We start from the raw sequence: 18,764 nt of genomic DNA, 5'->3' as shown, positions 1-18,764 counted from the left end.
GCCGTTGTAACTATAGTGAGACCTTAGAACTTATATCTCAAGATGGGTGGCGCATTTACGTTGTAGGTGTCTATGGGCTCCAGTAACTACTTAACATCAGGTGGGCTGTGAGCTCGTCCACCCAACTAAGTAATAAAAAAAATCATTTCAAACCGATTTGAAAATGAGAAATGCAAAACCATTAATGTCTAATGGTGTTGGTAGAAACAACAGATGGCGTTAATCATTTAACGATCACAAGAATTACCTATGTAACATTGCGCATTATAAATGCCACCGGCTCTTCATAGGAATTTTAATGGTTGGTTCGCATTACAGAAATAATAGGTGAAAGATAGTTAAAACAAGTGATACTGCAAAAACATTTATTTAAAAATAAGAAACCGACACCCAAAACAAAGAAAAGGAATTTTTCATTGGCCTACGTGAACCGACAACACTAATTACATTTATAACATACGGTTGTGAATGCATTAAAATGAATTGCATACAAAATTGAATGAATTATCAGTATTAACAATAAATTCATTAAAATTTTGGAATTGTAGTATTGAATTGTATTTGACTGATGATATTATATTAAAACTTCAGTATAAACGAACTTCTTAGAAAATCTGATAACGCATACAATTGTACCAATGAAAAATTTAAATAAAGGCAGGTAAGTAAGTACGTTACGTTAATCGAGCTACATTGAGATTCCAACGTATTTATATCAAACAATGTATGACCAGCATAGCTTTGTTTGAACGGTGGAATAGTTCACATGTATAACCATTTCATTCACATTTTCTACCGACGTGTAGTAAAGTGAACAAAGATGTATTATGAAATTATGTAACTCAATCCTTAGATTTCTAACAAATAATCTAATTCGAAGTACCTGTGGGACTGCATTTTGTTAAAGCGCATTGACAGATATTCAAAACTAACTAGATATGAAATCGAAACTAACAGTATATCCTGAATTGGTGAAAAAGAGCGAGTCACAAAATTGTTTTGGAAAAAAAAGAAGAAAATATTAACTTCGGTGTTGTTAAGGTATTTTGTTATTTATTTGTATCAAAATTATGTAACAAGCACGGTCAGAGATTTTTTAGAGCGCTCACGAATATGGTTTTTAATATTAGTATACACTATTTCCTCTAACTTGAATCGAAAATTTAAACATTGTAAAATTAAATACCTACTCAGTGGATTAAATATACCTAATTTGGTTTTAAATTGAATCTGTTAGTTTCGATCAAATAAAAAATTAGTTCATGCTGAAACTTGTCCAGAATGAAGAGTTCGGGAACGAAGTAGAAGTAGGTACGGGTGAAGAAGCTGGCGCGCTAGGAGTCAGGGGTCCAAAGCCTGTTCTGTTCGTCCCGCCCATAACCAATGAAGCCGATGGTGGCACGCGACGACGCGCGGACAAACTTCCAGAACGATCGGAACCTGTAACAAATAAGCCTAAATTACTAAATTGTAGTATCCTTTTCCTGGGGGCAGATTCCACGATGTCGTAACTCGACCTTGCACATAACATGTGGTAATTGTTAAAGAACATCGAATATAAAATGAAACCAGGTTTTTGGGGACTCTGGGGCTATTGCTGATGTCACGGAGAGCTCTGCCTTTTAGCCGCTGCCTCCGTCAAAAACGATTTTTTGTTTCTTAAGTGGACGATCTCACGGCCCACCTGATGTTCAATGGTTACCGAAGACATCAACAACGTAAACGCCGCCACCCACCTTGAGACACGAGTTCTAAGGTCTCAAGTTTTAAAGTACCACGGCTGCCTGACCCTTCAAACCATAACTGCTTCACGACAGAAAAAGGATGGTGGTACATGCCCGTGCGGTCTCACAAGATGTCCTACTACCAGTAAAAATGTAATGAATAAACTTAATTAACAATCAAAATCACTAACTAGCATCAGAGTTCTCCGGGCAGTATTTGATTGTGTGAGCGCGGTCACCGGTGGCGCCGCACCGCGGACAGCGGAAAGCACGCAGCACCGGACATAGTACACGCCCGCGCCAATCCTTCAGTGCATGCGAAGAGTAACACTCTTCATTCTCACCGTTGTTCTTACAAAATGCGCATTCCTGGGGTGTATTCGAAATAAAAATAATATATAACAAAGAAATTTAAAGTGTAACGATTTAAATGGAAGTGCTCTGAGAGTTTTGAGAATAATTTCGCCTACTTTTGTTCTTCTTTAAAGTACAAGCAGACTTGAGAATATTTTTAGCGGTAGGCAATAATAGGTTGCCTGTAGTCCTAGAATTGTCAAATTAAAGATAATGGTCACTAGTCAACTAGGGAACGGTATTTTGGGTTTCCATGTGTATTCACATCATGCTGCATAGGGATTTGGCAAGAGTTCCACGAACGTATAACATTTATTTTATAGTATCTAGTATAAATACAAGAGGTATTTATAGAGTCCTAATACAGTTTTATCTAGTATTATTATTATTTATTAGCATCATGTGACAATTGATAATTTTTATACAAAGATAAATTTCAAACAATATATCCAGTTTTCCTTCCAAAGCTTCGAACAAAAACACTTTTAAGCTTAACCTACAGCCGATTTTAGATTTCAATTCGGCGGCATTCTATTTTCATATCATAGAAGACTAGTGTAAGTCGGCCACTTAGTCATTACGTATTATTGTGTATTAAATCTTCCCTGTGAGGATCAAGAAACATAACATACGAATTTGTTAAAACTACTTTTGGATGTCACGAAAAACTATCTGAATAGCCATCGATGAACTATTTGCGAAAGCATAGAATTCGAATAAAGGGTCAAATAATAAAATTTAATCGAATAAAAAAAAATTTCTCACGTTAGGTAGAGCCCTGCGCATTCTTCTATCACTGCGAACTTTAGCGACCTCCTGCAGAAACTCGTACAAGAGACTAGGTCGAATCGAACGTAGTACCGAGAGTTGTTCCCGCGTCAACATCGACACGTAGTTGTTAGCAGATGACAAACCTACAAAATTAACTTTAAGTAATAATTTTGTTCCCTGTATTTCTAAAGATTTGGTACCTTTAGATCAGGGGTGGCCAACCGGTAGATCGTGATCGACCGGTCGATCGTGGCAAGACAAAAATTAGAAATACATAGAACCTAAGTAATAATTTTGTTCCCTGTATTTCTAAAGTTTTGGTACCTGCAGACCAGGGGTGGCCAACCGGTAGATCGTGATCGACCGGTAGATCGTGGAAAGATAAAAACTAGAAATACATAGAACAGACTGCGCAACGTAATCACCAATTGCTGCATGCATCATCTTCATCTTGTATCATTTGTTAATGACCATTACGTCACATTATTTATCCTCTCTTCTACGCAATAGTTCTCTTTTATTATATAATTTCAGGCTTATTTTAATCTTTTTAATAAAAGAAAATATACTACTTATTTGTATACCTACTGAACTACATTGTTTCATTAAATTTCAAGAAAGGCCATTGGTAGATCGCCGAGTGTTTCGTCAGTAGACAGTATGTAGATTTTGGTTCTAATCAAGCTGGCCACCCTTGCTTTAGACCCTTTATAGTCCGGTTTACAAAAAAATGTAATTAATTACATTATTTCATTAAAATCGATAAGATATTGGTGATTTAATTTTTTTTAATTTTTATTGTTTAGATGGGTGGACGAGCTCACAGCCCACCCGGTGCTAAGTGGTTACTGGAGCCCATAGACATCTACAACGCAAATGCGCCACCCACCTTGAGATATAAGTTCTAAGATCTCAGTATAGTTACAACGGCTGCCCCACCCTTCAAACTGAAACGCATTACTGCTTCACGTCAGAAACAGGCAGGGCGGTGGTACCCACCCGCGCGGACTCACAAGTGGTCCTACCACCAGGAAAAACTAATGTGGTTGTAGATATTGGAGTTTTTATGGAGAACCTTGACATTTTAAAAATTATTTTTTAAACATTAACATTGAAATTGTTCTTACTTTTGATGAGAAAGTCAAAAGTGTCCATCATTTCGCCGTTTCTAGCTCCCGACACACTTGAATTATCATTCCACAGATTAGACGATGCCACGGACTCTGGACGCCCCCCTATACAAAACAAATACAATTACTCGTACCTAGTATTACCCATATTATATTACAATGTTTCAATTAATCTGACCGAGTGAAATATTCGCGTTTATACACGATCTATAAAACAATTCTTGAAATCAATGAAATTGATAAATAATGTCAATTATTTCTTAATTTAATTTTAATAATTAAATTTACCCAGAAAGTAGTTATGATTTGGATCCATATCATCGAATAGCGGGTCAGTGCCATTGAGTCGCATGTTCAGTAGAATGTCTTCCATTTCGGTGCTATTTGGAGCTGTAAATAAATAAGATAATATTAGTTTACCACAAATGTTACTTTCTCGGAAAAACAGCGGTTTTAATAATCCAACAGTTTATAAAAGTCCTAAATTGCTCACGGTAAAACAATAGATGACAGTCACTCGTAAAATGGGAACCAAATGAGTGAGTGAAATGAGAAACGGTTAAACCACTACTGTCCTCTGAGAACTATTTTGAAACATTGCTTGAAGAATGAAGTGTCTTAGCGTGTTCAATGGCTTTTTTATTTAAACAAATATAAGTATTGTTGGTAATTATAAGTATTTATAAGGTTGAATTAAGAAAGGACATTAATTTTGTTACCGGGATCCGCGGCTCTTGGTTCCTGCCGAGCTAGTAAGTTGAGAAGATCATTTCCTCCTCTTTGAAACGATGGCGTTGTAGCTGAGAATGATCCCTCTTGGCTGTTGATGGTTATATTGTCTAAGCCAGTCGTCGTGTAACTCTCCTGTTATAATAAGCAGTAGGAGTACGACAAGTTATATAGTTCAAAATTTATAGACGAATTTGACCAACGAATCGAAACTCTATCCGCAAAAAAGCTATCTATGAATTATTAATTGGATTTACCATATTAAGTTAAAACTTTATTTTACTTCATTCAATTTGTAAATCCAAGTATTTTATTTAATACTAGCTGACCTAAACTTTTGTATAAAATAAACTTAAAAGAAACAAAAGGAATCCGCCCGACGGGGGACACATCAAAGGAAAAACAAAATTTGTTATTTTTATTTAATTCCGAGCATTTTCATATTTATCTACCTTTTAAACCTACTCTGGACTTCCACAAATAATTCAAGACCAAAATTAGCCAAATCGGTCCAGCCTTTCTTGAGTTTTAGCGAGACTAATGAACAGCAATTTATTTTTATATATATATAGATATATAGATAGGAAAAGAAAATAGAAAACACAAAATTGTTAGATATCGTTGACGAGATTATAAGAATGCTTGTATTTGAGTCGACTATTATTAAAGCCGGCAATCTGACTTTTGGATAATGATTTGTAAATCAGAAAAACTAATTATTGACTTTGTATTCCATTGGCAGTCACAAAACTCTTCGGAACGACATCTTAGATAAATAACAGGTTAACTATTAACCTTTATTTAATGCAGGTTTTGAACCGTATTCTTTGAAGGAGACGATTATATTCAAATCAATCTGTATTGACATATCAATAAATTTTTTTTGTCCAATTGCACAGATTGCCACCTTTGATAATAGACGACTCATTTACGAGTATATGCCTCAACAAAATACGAAAGAATATGTGAATTTTATGAACAAACAAAATTACATATTACGTACCTTACATTACGTAACAATGAAAACAAATTAAATAGGTACTTACAGTCGTAGTCGTGGTTGTAACATCGCTAGCTGTTGTAAAAATAGGCTTCTCATCTTCCATATTGAAGTTATATGACATGGAATCCATTTCAATTACGAAGATGTTGCTCTTTGCATGCGGCGACAGTAAAGAACAAATTAATTTGAAACTGCTTATTTATAATGCTTTAACACTATAAAGATATCTATAGGTATGTATGTAGATAAGAGCACTACAAGACAAGAATTCTAAATGTTTCGATGGGCTTTGATTCTTTTCTACCCTCACTTGTTTAATGTTGTAGTTGGTGTAATTAAAACAATAAAAAGACGATCATAAACGAATTGTCTTACGGTTCAAATTACTAGATTTGAGCTTGAACCAGTCGCGGTGTATTTACTGTCATTTTATTAAGTAGGTACCTACCTGAATATTCAAAGGTATCAAAGTAACAAGTTAAAAAAAGTTATTTACACTTATCTTGATAATACACGACTTCTTAACCGTATTTTTGGTCAGGGTGGTTCATAAATGTTTAATACGCTTTCCAATTAGCGTTCAAAGGAAATAAAGTTAATAATAATAGTTCCCGTCCGCGAGTAGCTGGAATAACCCTAGGCTACTAACGAATAGGTAGGGAAAAAATTATAGTAATAAAGAAATATGGTACATATGAACTTTGTATATAATATGTCTTTGATGTAAGGCATTTAGACACTAAGGTTTTTGCTTATTACATATACCTAATGACATCTGAGCTAGAAAGCAAAATTCCCACCTCGTATTCAGTGATCTCCGAAGCCACCAGATAGAAGATCTTTTAATTTATTTATTACCTAGATGGGTAGACGAGCTCACAGCCCACCTGGTATTAAGTGGTTACCGGAGCCCATAGATATCTATAACGTAAATGCCGCCATCCACCTTGAGATATGAGTTCTAAGGTCTCAGTATAGTTACAACGACTGCGCTACCCTTCAAAGCGAAACACATTACTGCTTCACGGCTGAAATAGGCAGGATGGTGGCACCTACCCGTGCGGACTCACAAGAGGTCCTACCACCAGTAATTACGCAAATTATTTGGAGGGTTTGATTTTTATTACGCGATGCTATTCCTTCACCGTGGAAGTCAATCGTGAACATTTATTTTATTAGGGGAATTGGTACCCCGCCTGCGGGATTCAAACATCAATGCATCGTAAGAGAAGAATGCACCGAACGTCTTATCCTTTAGGCCACGACGACTACGAAAGATCAAACATGAGCGTGAATAATGCTGATGGCTCTTTTGAAAAATTGGGTCGTATTTTTTGTTTTATAGCCTCACCGTTGCCCCTCTGATTGTTCGTATGACAACTTCGTTTTAAAAATGATCACAACTTTTATTGTATAGAAGCTCCGTTTTAAAAATAACAACAACTTTTATTGTATAGACAAGCGAAGGAAAACACGGTATATACTTCATGCAAAATGGTTACTAACTCCATGGACATCTAAACTTGAATGCCGCTAACCAACCAAAAATGAGGTTCCTTCATATCGGAACGCATTACTGCTGCATTGCAGAAATAGGCCGGGTGATAGTATTTACTTGTGTAGGCTCACAAACAATATTAACTAAACAAATTACAAATTTTGCAGGTTTTTAAAACACGATGTTCTTACCTTGCATCTTAGAAGTCATTTGTGAACACATGTTAAGTAAATATAACCGGTAGTGCTCATACTATGTCACAGGCCAGTTTACGTAGTAATGTCATATTTTGTAATTCAGGACAGTACCCAAAAATATATCTTTATCAGAAAACGACTTAAGGGACGAGCGTGCTCTGTCTAACCAATATCTATTGAGTTTCGAATCTTTTCAGTGGATCGTGATTTCTATCCGGTGGTGGATGCAGTGAGGCACTGCACTTGCGAAGGCAGATGTTAGCAAACTCATTCAGGCTGAGTCCCATGAGCTCGCCTACCAGTTAAGTGAAGCCAGAATAGCCCCTCAAGGCTACTGGCAGATAGTTAGCCAAATAAAATGTTTAAGAGAAAGGCGTTTACACCGCTCATTTAACTCAATAATGCAAAAGCATAATCGCTCCGTTTATTTTCCGTAAAATACTCCACGAAGATATTTTCCTCACCCGATACAAGTACATATTCTGGTGAGAAAAAACCGGAAACAAGGTTACTTTCCAACGTCTCAACGCAAGTGGAACTTGTCAGAGAAACGATTTTTGAAAAGAAACTGGCCTTTCTTCCTATGTCCTTCCTTTTGTCCTATTTGGTAGGCAGCGGCTTGGCTCTGCCCCTGGCATTGCTGACGTCCATGAGCGATGGTAACCACTCACCATCGGGTGAGCCGTATGCTCGTCTGCCTATACGGCAACAAAAAAAAATATATGTATCACAAGGTCGTGTTTCTCTTACTTATTTATTTCAGCATTATATTTACTTTATTACCACATATCGTTACTTATTCAGACTTGGAACTATCTTCACAATTCAATTAAACTTACGGCTTTGAGGTTTTTATGAACAAAATCGGAGGGACCTGCGAAGACTTTCCACTGAGCGGAGTTATTACTCGGAAACCGAATATTACTGTTCTTAACTTTTATAGATGCGAGCTTGACTTGAAAGTTTCGCTAGCGCGCTTCAGGTTTTGGCGGCATATCTTCTTTATGTGTTAGCTTACCGCTATAACCTGTTATGTGTGTGTTATATATAAGGTATAGAAATACACTAATAACTCCGTAGACAGCTGGTACATATACTTCGTAGCAACCCGTTCCGAACCTACTAAGTTGTGATTGAGGATTTGATACCCCTGGGTCAAAAGCGCGTTCAAATCTTTTTTGCACGTCTTAGTTTTCCAATTCAAATGAGTACAATAACCATTCAATATATCTACAACTGTTACTATGAATCGAATGCCGATGGAAGCATCGACAGACCTGTTTTTAGCATTTACGCGTCAAATCTTTTTGATCATGTACACTAATATTTTACATTGTCTATCTACCCTCATATTCCCAAATACAGTATTTATTATTAGTTATTTAGTATTTGATTTACTACGTATAAAACTTTTCTGAAATTTACAATACCTACTGATCAGGATGAGAAGGTTCTTTTTTTGTAATGGATCAAATTCATGTCAGATTTTCATTCCATCAATTAGTTTTTCACTGATGGTAGGACCTCTTGGGAGTCCGCACAGGTAGGTACCACCACTCCGCCTATTTCCACCGTGAAGCAGTAATGCGTTTCGGTTCGAAGGGTGGGGTAGCCGTTGTAACTATATTGAGACCTTAGAACTTATATCTCGAGGTAGGTGGCGCGTTTACGTTGTACATGTCTGTGGGCTCCAGTAACCACTTAACACCAGGTGGGCTGTGAGCTCGTCCACCCATCTAAGCAATAAAAAAAAAAATAGTTTTGATACAATGTATTGTCATATTTGTTTATTTCAAAGATTTACGCAGCTTACTATTTGATGAAATTTAATATCACCAATGAAATCTATGTCATCGTATTGAAAAGCAGTTATATATATTATTTTATATCGGGATGTTCGAAGGAAGTTGTTGAAAAAATAGATGGATTACAGATAGGTATAAGCATATTTATTGCGCATCAGTCATAAACAAGACAGAAAGAAACAACGAGAAATTAAAACTACTAATCAGGTATTAATCGACACTTTTATTTAGTCAAAAACTTAATTAAACGTACTTAAACATCACTTAACTTTATTATGTCATCCATGAGTACATATTATCGAGGTGGCACAAACCATGCCGCATATGACTCATACTATAAAATGATAATAGGAACTTTAAAAAATACGAACTTGTTCATTATGTTCAAATGGCTGTTAAGATACTGGTACTTAAACATACAAAATCAAAAGTTAATTCTCGCTTAAAAACTTAACCTAAACTTACATACTAATATTAATAATCGGCGGAAGCGTGGCGGCATTGACGAATGATAAAACAATAATTATACTTTCATTAAATTAGAAAATAATAACGAAAAACAACAGAACATGTGAGTTATAGCGGTGTATGTCGACATGCAATATTATATATTTATCAACATGTAAAAATGGATAATGAAAATTATAATGAATATATAATAAATGAAGTTTTGCGGCTCTAACCGGCTATTTTTAAGTACTCTCGTCTAGCCAAGACTTTGTATAAATGAACAAGCTATTCTATAGCGGTGCAATAAGTTGTCAGCATACAAAACTACTACGAGTCGGGATCAATGCGAGTGCATCTGTGAATGTACGCGTGCACTTCTGTATCGTCTTCGGTAATAGCGCATGTGGTGTCGGCTGAGCAAATGCAGCTGAAAAAAAACACATCAAAAACTTATGGTTAAGTGCATATAACAACCTAAGCAAGTACGAACCCAGCACCCATAAATGCACTGAGTTTCGGATCCGGGTTGGTCGCTTTTCGGATCCGGTGGTAAATTCTGCTAAGCATTGCTCTTGCTAGGGCCAGTGTTAGTAACACTTCCGGTTTGAGCCCCGTGAGCTCACCTACAGCATAGGTATGGGAAAAAAAGAAACTGGACAACAGATGAGACTGACTGTCAAATGAGACTGTAATTTAATTTGAAACATTTGATAACCTTGTCCGTTAAGTTATATTTATTTAAATAATTAGCGACCCGCCCTCGCTTCGCATCGGAAACTGTAATTTATTATTGATTTCTCCACTATTTAATGGACGTTATTATACATATAAACCTTCCTCTTTAATCACTCTATCTATTAAAAAAACCGCATCAAAATCCGTTGCGTAGTTTTAAAGATTTAAGCATACATAGGGATACAGGGACAGAGAAAGCGATTTTATTTTATACTATGTAGGGATAATAAAAAAACTTAAAGAGCAAAAAACGGTAATTATTGATAACGGAGATAATTTTTCAGTTGATATTTTTTTATTTTTAAAACATAGGTATAGCACAAGCTGCGAATTCTGTAAACTTACAATCTGTTTGTCATGTTAGTCTGTATCATCTTAGAAACTGGCGAATAAACAGTCCAGGCGCAAGGAGTAGTCGGGGCGCAAATTATGGGCTTATTTCCAGATGCCTGTGTCATTTCTGCGGTTCCCGTCGTTTCTGTTGCTTCGGTAGTTTGTGTCGTCGGTTGAGCGGTATCTGTTACTTGGAGCTGTAATAAAATAACACTTTTTTACACGCTGATGTTAGAGCGTATTGTTTGCCCATGTGGGTAGGTACCACCATGTGTATTCTGCCGAGAAGCTGTAATGTATTCGGGTTTGAAATACGAGACGGCTGTCATAAATTTGAGACTCAAATCACATGCCTCAAGGTGGATGGCAACAGGCAGTCTGCTTTTTCATCCGTTTGAGCAATGAAAAGACTATTTTTTTAATAGTTTAATATGCAGGAGCTGTCTACGGATATCATCGTCCAAGTTGTGTTCCCAGTATCGCTGATAACCGTAAGGGCCGGTAAGTACTAGCCATCATATGTTCATCTGTACACAAGAATTATAATGTCGCACATTGTATCAATCTGACTTAATGGGTGCATTGTATATTTTATCTAATAATGACAATATTGTCATAAAGGTCAAACGAGTTATCGTTAACGCTTACTGCGTCAACACAGTATTGTGATTTATTATAATTCGTATCCAAATACTCGTAGTACATTCAGTACTTACTAGTGACATAATATATAGATAGATACACTTTTAAACTATGTTTACTCATTTTGATGCTGAATGAATAGAGTCAATTAGTATTTAGTAATAATTAGTATTTGATATTTAGTATCAGTATTTTGTTCTCAGACTGCTCAGAAATGTTGATGATGGCAAAACGTTCTTGGACTGTTCCGAGTCGACGGACTGACCTCTCGGACGTTCGTTTCACGTTCAATGATACAAGATTGTTTCAACATCTCGGACTTGCGACCGTCGACCCATCTAGTCATAACATAAGATTAGATTGTTTAAGCATCTCGGACTCACGCATTAATTAAGATACTTAAGAGTCTAATTTTTGGTAGATTCATACTCTACTCCAGAAGAAAAATAACATAGCGAAGAGCTATAGAAGAGATGAATGTTTATTTATTTAATTTATTTCTTTTTGGATCGGCCATCATGTCCACGTGATAGCTTTAGTAGTTTTGTTCAAATAAGATTATTGCTATCAAGGGAATTTCTTCATAACATTTACTGCCTTATAGTTTTCAAAAATAAAATTAGTAGTTCTAGTCCTAAACCAGAATGGAGGTAGTAATTTTAAGCGTTAAAGTGCTTAGCAATTTTATTAGCTACTAGCTGACCCGGCAGACTTCGTAGTGCCTCAATCGATAAATAAAATGTATAAAATAAACTTAAAACAATGCAAATCAAAGGAAAAACAAAATTACTATTTTTATTTAATTTCCAGCATTTTCATATTTATCGACCTTTTAAACCTTCTCTGGACCTCCCAAAATAATTCAAGACCAAAATTAGCCAAATCGGTCTAGCCGTTCTCGAGTTTTAGCGAGACTAACGAACAGCAATTCATTTTTATATATATATATAGATTATAAAAGATCCTGTTGTCACAATAAAGTTTGGTTTTCAAAGACTTTAAAAGCAGGCGAGTGTAAAGAGTAATTTAATTTTCAAATATCGGTTATCGGACGAGGCACGCGACACCGTACAATCTGTACGCGCTCCAAGCCACGACCCGTCCTTGAATGTATTCGAGTTACGGGCTACATATAAATGCGATTTATAATGAACCGATTCTATTTACAAGACAATAAAAAAAGGGTGCGTGTAATTTTTCTATTTAAATATTAATCAATTTGAAAAAAAAAAAACGATTAAACAACATCATCAAACACGCATATTGGACATCCCTTTTCTTGACATCGTATAAATTCGGTAATTCTCGGTACGGTTCGGATAGTTCACCTGCGACTATATTCAGACTCGCCAAGTTACGTCGGTCGTATTGTAATGAGCGATTTAGTGGGCAACTTCATTCTGTTAATTTTGTGTCACGGTGCGCGCGCATCGTAAAATTTCACTCTCATCAATTTTCATAACGCGCCTAAAGAAGTATAACTTCAAAAAGAAAACAAAAAAATAATCGAAGTGCATTAAGTTTCTTGTACCGTATTTATAAATTTTTTCCGCACCTACCTATTCGGCAGGAGCCTAAAGCCTGTTGCAGCTTCTCGCAGACGGGCCGGCGAGCTCACGGGCTCAACCTGATTATTTATTAAAATAGATAAGTCATCGAATCAACGCGCAGTGTTAGATTATCTGCACACGTTTAATTCGAGATTGTAAAGGCCCCAAACGTAAAATAAGCTTTGTATCATATTTCTGTAGTCATTGATGTTATACTGTATTTACGTCAATAGTTTCAACTTAATTGTTCGTCAACATTCTCAGAAATCACGTTGATTATTTCATCAGTATTATTCTACAAATATTAGTCAATGTCGTGCGCACTCGCTATATCTACGTTCTATTTATTTCTGCTGTTCCAATGTAAAATTTATCATCAGAAAGGGAGAGAGATAATTATTTTATTGCTTGTACTATTTTGACGATACACGATCACCAGTAACGTCCCATTTATATTTAAATATGCTATGTGTGAATGAAAGTGTAGGTATTAGGTAGGTAATAGTATTACGTAATAGTATTAGATGTGTAAAATTAAATGTTCCTACCATCACATTCAGTAATACATTGCGTGAGGCACCGTATAAATAAACAGGGAATCGGCCAAAAGTTCGTTGACTGGGTTTGTTTTCGTCTATTTTAACTATTGCGCCGTGAATATTGAAAACAAATTTCTATCGTGAATATTGTAAACAAGTATCGTGTTTACCTTGATATAAATAGCGTTAGACTCGTCATTTAAAATTATTATCAAAGTTTTTGTTTTTTGTAGAGGTATATTATTTATATTTATGTTTTCGTGTGATAATATTATTAGAAACTTGGGAAACCCGGTTACACTAGACTGTAACTCGCTAAATGTAAGAAAAACATTGAATTCAACTATTCTTGTGGTAGCGGTACAGACTTCTCCCTGGAATAAGCGTCATTTTTTTTTTTTCCTACCTAAGCTGGTAGCCTTGAGAGGCTAAACCTTAACTAACTAACTAAGCTAACACGAACCCTAGTAAGAGCAGTGCTTCGCAGAATCTACCACCGGATCGGAAACGCGACCCACTGAGAAGACCCGGCGAGAAACTCAGTGGGCTGTGTCTGAGGGTAAGCTTCATTAACGTCTAATGAACGGTATAGGAACGCATAAAGGACAAACATGCACACATTAAATGAATGTATGCAGGTTTGTCCTTGTCCAGTGTTATTTATACAGAATAAAATATATTCTAGTAAATTAGATGCACATTTTGTAGTTCTGAATACGATAATCTGTTTATAGAGATTCACTGAATACAGACACCTCTTTTGGACAAGAAGACATTGGTCATTTTTCATGAATTTCCTGATAAGGAAGTTGAAAATTGATATTTCGTACTATATGCTAAGAAATATGTATGTATTTTTCAAATTTGAAGCCAGTAAATAGTAGGAATATTTCCTTGTTGTAATCTATGTCATCGTGGTAAAATATTATAATGACAGATCGCGTTACCTACCTACCTACTCTTATAGAGCTTTTTACCCCTTGGCCACAGCCGAGAGCGGTGCGAATTGCGGTGCGTCGTGAGGCGCGGCAAGCGGGAGCGGCGAAAACAAATGGTAGACAACCTATGAAGTATGCCACAGCTACTGGCGGTGCGTTTTGCGGTGCGTTGCGAGGCGCGGTGAGAGGCGCGTGACATCTGGCGGCGACGAGCTGCACGATGTGCGAGTGAAACAAATGTACTAGACAATATGGAGGTGGCCACAGCTCAGAGCGGCGCGCGCGGCGGTGTCGGTGGACGCATTGAGGCATCGCGCGACCGAAACAAATCATTTTGTTTTTACCGCGCGTTGAGCTAATAAAATATAATGGATGTGGAACAATTCATTAGTGAAATACTGAGTAGACCAGAAATATGGATGTCAAAACATCCACATCATAAATATAGGCATGTTATAAAAAAAATGTGGGACGAAATAAAACAACAATTTTCTGGTACTAATGGTTTCCTAGATACTCTTGGATAGGATTATTGAAATAAAATTTGAAATTTGAATTGATTTCGTATTCTAGATGCTTGAACCGTTGCTCGATTATTCCGTCTTGATCTGCGTACGCTATTGTGAATATTGGAGTCTCCAAACTGGGAAACAAACTGCTGAAAATCTGCATCTCTGTCTCCATCACTTTCTGTTAAGGCACGAAACCTTTATAATCAATGTCGCGTGCTTTTTGTTTGCCTGTACACTTTTCGTAAAAATACGAAATTTATTAGTTAGAATACCAAACGCGTACTGAATTGTGACACTTGCCCGGGATAATGTTTTGTCGAAAATTATTTGTTCCGCATTTAAACCACCCGGTGGATATGGGCGCATCAAATAATTTTTAAGAGGATAGGCTTTATCAGCAATTAACACGTATGGTAAATTTAGATTTGAACCTGGTAATATCTGTGAAGGTTGAATCTATTAATAATCTATTTATCGGGATAGTTCTTATATTCCTAATATAATACCTAATAAATAGGGTGAAATTCGCCAAGTTCTCTCTTTTTCTAACTGGGTACGCTCCTATTCTTGATTGAATAATATCTTCAGCTAAGAACGCACTTATTTCAAGGTAATATCGTGCCACTTTTGAAAGGGAAATTTGATAGGGCTTTCTAAATACGTCCACCTCTGACGCCGCCGCCGTCGCAACTAGTCTAGCTGTGGCATACCCCCGCAAGTCACACCGCCCGCCGCGCCTCGCAACGCACCGCATAACGCACCGCCAGTAGCTGTGGCCAGGCCCTTATTGTAGCTAGAACTTACAATAAGTGTAACCACCTTTTTTTTTACTGTTACCAATAACAGTATGTAGTGAGAGGCTTTGTTATGCCCCTGGCATTGTTGACGTTTATGACTGGCGATAGTCAATCACCATTAGGTGGGCTGCGTGTTCGTATGCTCACAAGTTATTTATTTATTTAAAGTTAGTTATTTACTGGTGGTAGGACCTCTTGTGAGTCCGCACTGGTAGGTACCACCAGCCCGCTTATTTCTGCCGTGAAGCAGTAATGCGTTTCGGTTTGAAGGGTGGGGTAGCCGTTGTAACTATACTGAGACCTTAGAACTTATATCTCAAGGTTGGTGGCGCATTTACGTTGTAGATGTCTATGGGCTCCAGTAACCACTTAACACCAGGTGGGCTGTGAGCTCGTCCACCCATCTTAGCAATAAAAAAAATTATGTTAACGCAAGTTGAGTAACAATGTTACGAGTAAATTATCCCTTGAATTAGATAGATATTGAGTTATCTATAAGCGTGGACACACTTAATCTTTGCCCCCCAAGGTTAGTAGTGTACTTACTATACGATCTGCTTGTATAGAATTCATCTAAAATTTGGGTGCTTGCGCGGTTAATACGTAATGACGGATTACTCGCCCAATGTCGAAAGCCTCAGTGAACATCGAAATCTCAACATGTTGAAGTTATAAGAAGAACTCAAAGTTAAGGTCTTCAGTAATTTCGTGTAAGCTTTGAAAACTTGTCAGTCAATAAAAGTACCTACATTTTTAATAAGATCGAGTGAACCAAGATTTTGTAGACTACCCTCAATGAGTTAATACGTAGTTCTATTGTGCAGAGCAGAAACTGTTTTTAAATTATTTTTCGACATGACAGCCTTTGTTGTAGCTGCATAAATATAATTAATTTGTTAATGAGTCACTCATGGCTCGGACTTAACGCTACGTGCTTCTGTGTTAATAAATTGTAAATAATGAAGCTCGCTCGTGAAATAGAAATGCTCTCAAAGTTTCTACACATTGACATTTTGCATATTTTTTTTATTACTTAGATGGGTAGACGATCTCACAGCCCACCTGATATTAAGTGGTTACTGGAACCCATAGACATCTACAACGTAAATGCGCCACCCACCTTGAGATATAAGTTCTAAGGTCTCAGTATAGTTACAACGGCTGCCCCACCCTTCAAACCGAAACGCATTACTGCTTCATGCTGCATATATTGAACTAATGATATTACATTTCCGATTTTCGCAAAAGCATTACGCAAGTTTTGAATTACACGTTTAAATGATTAAAAAATTAAGAACAATTCACGGGTAACTCTGACCGTGTTCATTTAATTGTCCAGTGGAAAATTATTTTCATGAGGCGCTTTATTTATATATTGACAAAAGTATTACATGTATTTTATTATTATTATCATATTCTGCATCCCCATACCCACATTTTGTATATAGATTTATTTTTAAAGTTTATCTTTAAAGGCGGTTCTCATCTCATGACCAAGTTAAGCTTTCTGCCTCCAGAAACATTCTCAAAGCATTCGGAAAACTAAAACCGAACATGCAAGAACAAAGAACTTTAAAATTAACGAAATCTCGTTCGAATCTCATTTCTTCAATGAATTCTACGAGTATGAGTCACTTCTACGCAGTAGCAGGTAGTTAAAAATAAAATTAAACAAATATCTTTTAAGTTAGAAAGTCAGTTTACATGTTTCTAGAATATTCGATTCGTAGGTTATAATTTCCATTAATCCCTACTTATCGTGGGTATGGGTAGGTTACTCGGTTACTTGGGTTTGTCCGGCCTAAGCCATGTAAGGTAAATGGTTTAGCATCTAAACTGTATTATGATGAAGAGAATTAAAATGATATTGACGGTAGTACACATAAGTTTTTACTATTCTTACCGCATTGCAATCACGTTTTCTGGCTTAAGGACAGAACAGTATTTTTTTTCGAATCTCTGCCTTGGTGCTCGAGGCAGACCATCTGGATCCATGTAATGATGTCAATGGGTTTTGCAGCTTTTCATTAGGAGGCCCATTTAAATATAATAGTGTTGTCGTTTTTTCATAAAGAACGTATTAGCAAATAATTACGTACGTATGAAATAAATTATATTTTTATCACATTATTAAAGTTTGGATAAAATTTGTCATTTTATAGAAATAACGATTTAGTACATGGAAGTTTTATTTTAAATAGCCTTCTAAATAATTAAAATACACGATGCTCCCGCAAAATAAAGATGATCTTTTTATAACAAAACTTAGTTTTGAATTTTACTATTGTATGAACGCTTAATTGACCATTAGAAAATAAATAACTGCGCACGAAAAAATAAATTATAAATAGGAATTGTAAAACTCTTGCGCGATAAACGATCATTATGTAAAAGCACTTACCCTGTCCTTGGGAACATTGGCAGCCGCGAAAGCACAAACCGCCAGAATCAGTAATATACTCTGCCTCATGATTTCTAATTAAAATAATTGGTTAGACGTAGAAGAAAGTAAGATTCGCACAGCGGCAGATCGTGGAGTGGCGGCAGCGGTGAACTCGCGCCGGCTTTTATGTATTCAACGAAACCCGGCGCTGTGATCACAGTAAAGTCCAAATACATATATATTTACGACGTATTTAGTTCGTTGGGTAGACAAAGGGATACGTTTAAGGCGTAGAACACGAAATTGTAAACTGTGAACACAAAAAAATATGTCTTGTAACTGTTATTCTGTTGTATAAAAATGTAATCTTGTAAATTATTGTGAATTCTATGTACGTTTTTATTTTTATGGCTTAGATGGGTGGACGAGCTCACAGCCTACCTGGTGTTAAGTGCTTACTGGAACCCATAGACATCTACAGCGTAAATACGCCACCCTCCTTGAGATATAAGTTCTAAGGTCTCAGTATAGTTACAACGGCTGCCCCACCCTTCAAACCGAAACGCATTATTGCTTCACGGCAGAAATAGGCAGGGTGGTGGTACCTACCCGTGCGGACTCACAAGAGGTCCTACCACAAGCCTATATCATATTTTAGAGCGTTCAATCTTTTT

General features: G+C 36.5%; 2 protein-coding genes across 2 annotated transcripts; both read right to left on the bottom strand.

Moving 5' to 3' along the window:
• Window positions 1-351: 351 nt before the first annotated feature.
• Window positions 352-5,868, bottom strand: LOC100125608 (nanos-like protein). The gene is made up of 7 exons (NM_001105232.1): window positions 5,755-5,868; window positions 4,699-4,843; window positions 4,268-4,369; window positions 3,977-4,084; window positions 2,844-2,992; window positions 1,916-2,093; window positions 352-1,440 (listed from the first exon to the last, which is right to left on the bottom strand). The coding sequence occupies exons 1-7, from the start codon at window positions 5,839-5,841 to the stop codon at window positions 1,256-1,258; spliced, it is 954 nt and encodes a 317-aa protein (NP_001098702.1). The 5' UTR covers window positions 5,842-5,868; the 3' UTR covers window positions 352-1,255.
• A 3,546-nt stretch (window positions 5,869-9,414) lies between these two features.
• Window positions 9,415-18,399, bottom strand: LOC101742173 (uncharacterized). Its single transcript, XM_012695590.3, has 3 exons — window positions 18,109-18,399; window positions 10,742-10,926; window positions 9,415-10,088 (listed from the first exon to the last, which is right to left on the bottom strand). The coding sequence occupies exons 1-3, from the start codon at window positions 18,175-18,177 to the stop codon at window positions 9,989-9,991; spliced, it is 354 nt and encodes a 117-aa protein (XP_012551044.1). The 5' UTR covers window positions 18,178-18,399; the 3' UTR covers window positions 9,415-9,988.
• Between the last annotated feature and the right edge of the window lie 365 nt (window positions 18,400-18,764).

The sequence above is a fragment of the Bombyx mori genome, chromosome 8 (genome assembly GCF_030269925.1).
Source record: "Bombyx mori chromosome 8, ASM3026992v2".
NCBI lineage: Eukaryota > Metazoa > Arthropoda > Insecta > Lepidoptera > Bombycidae > Bombyx > Bombyx mori.
This window is presented reverse-complemented; position numbering and strand designations above follow the sequence as displayed.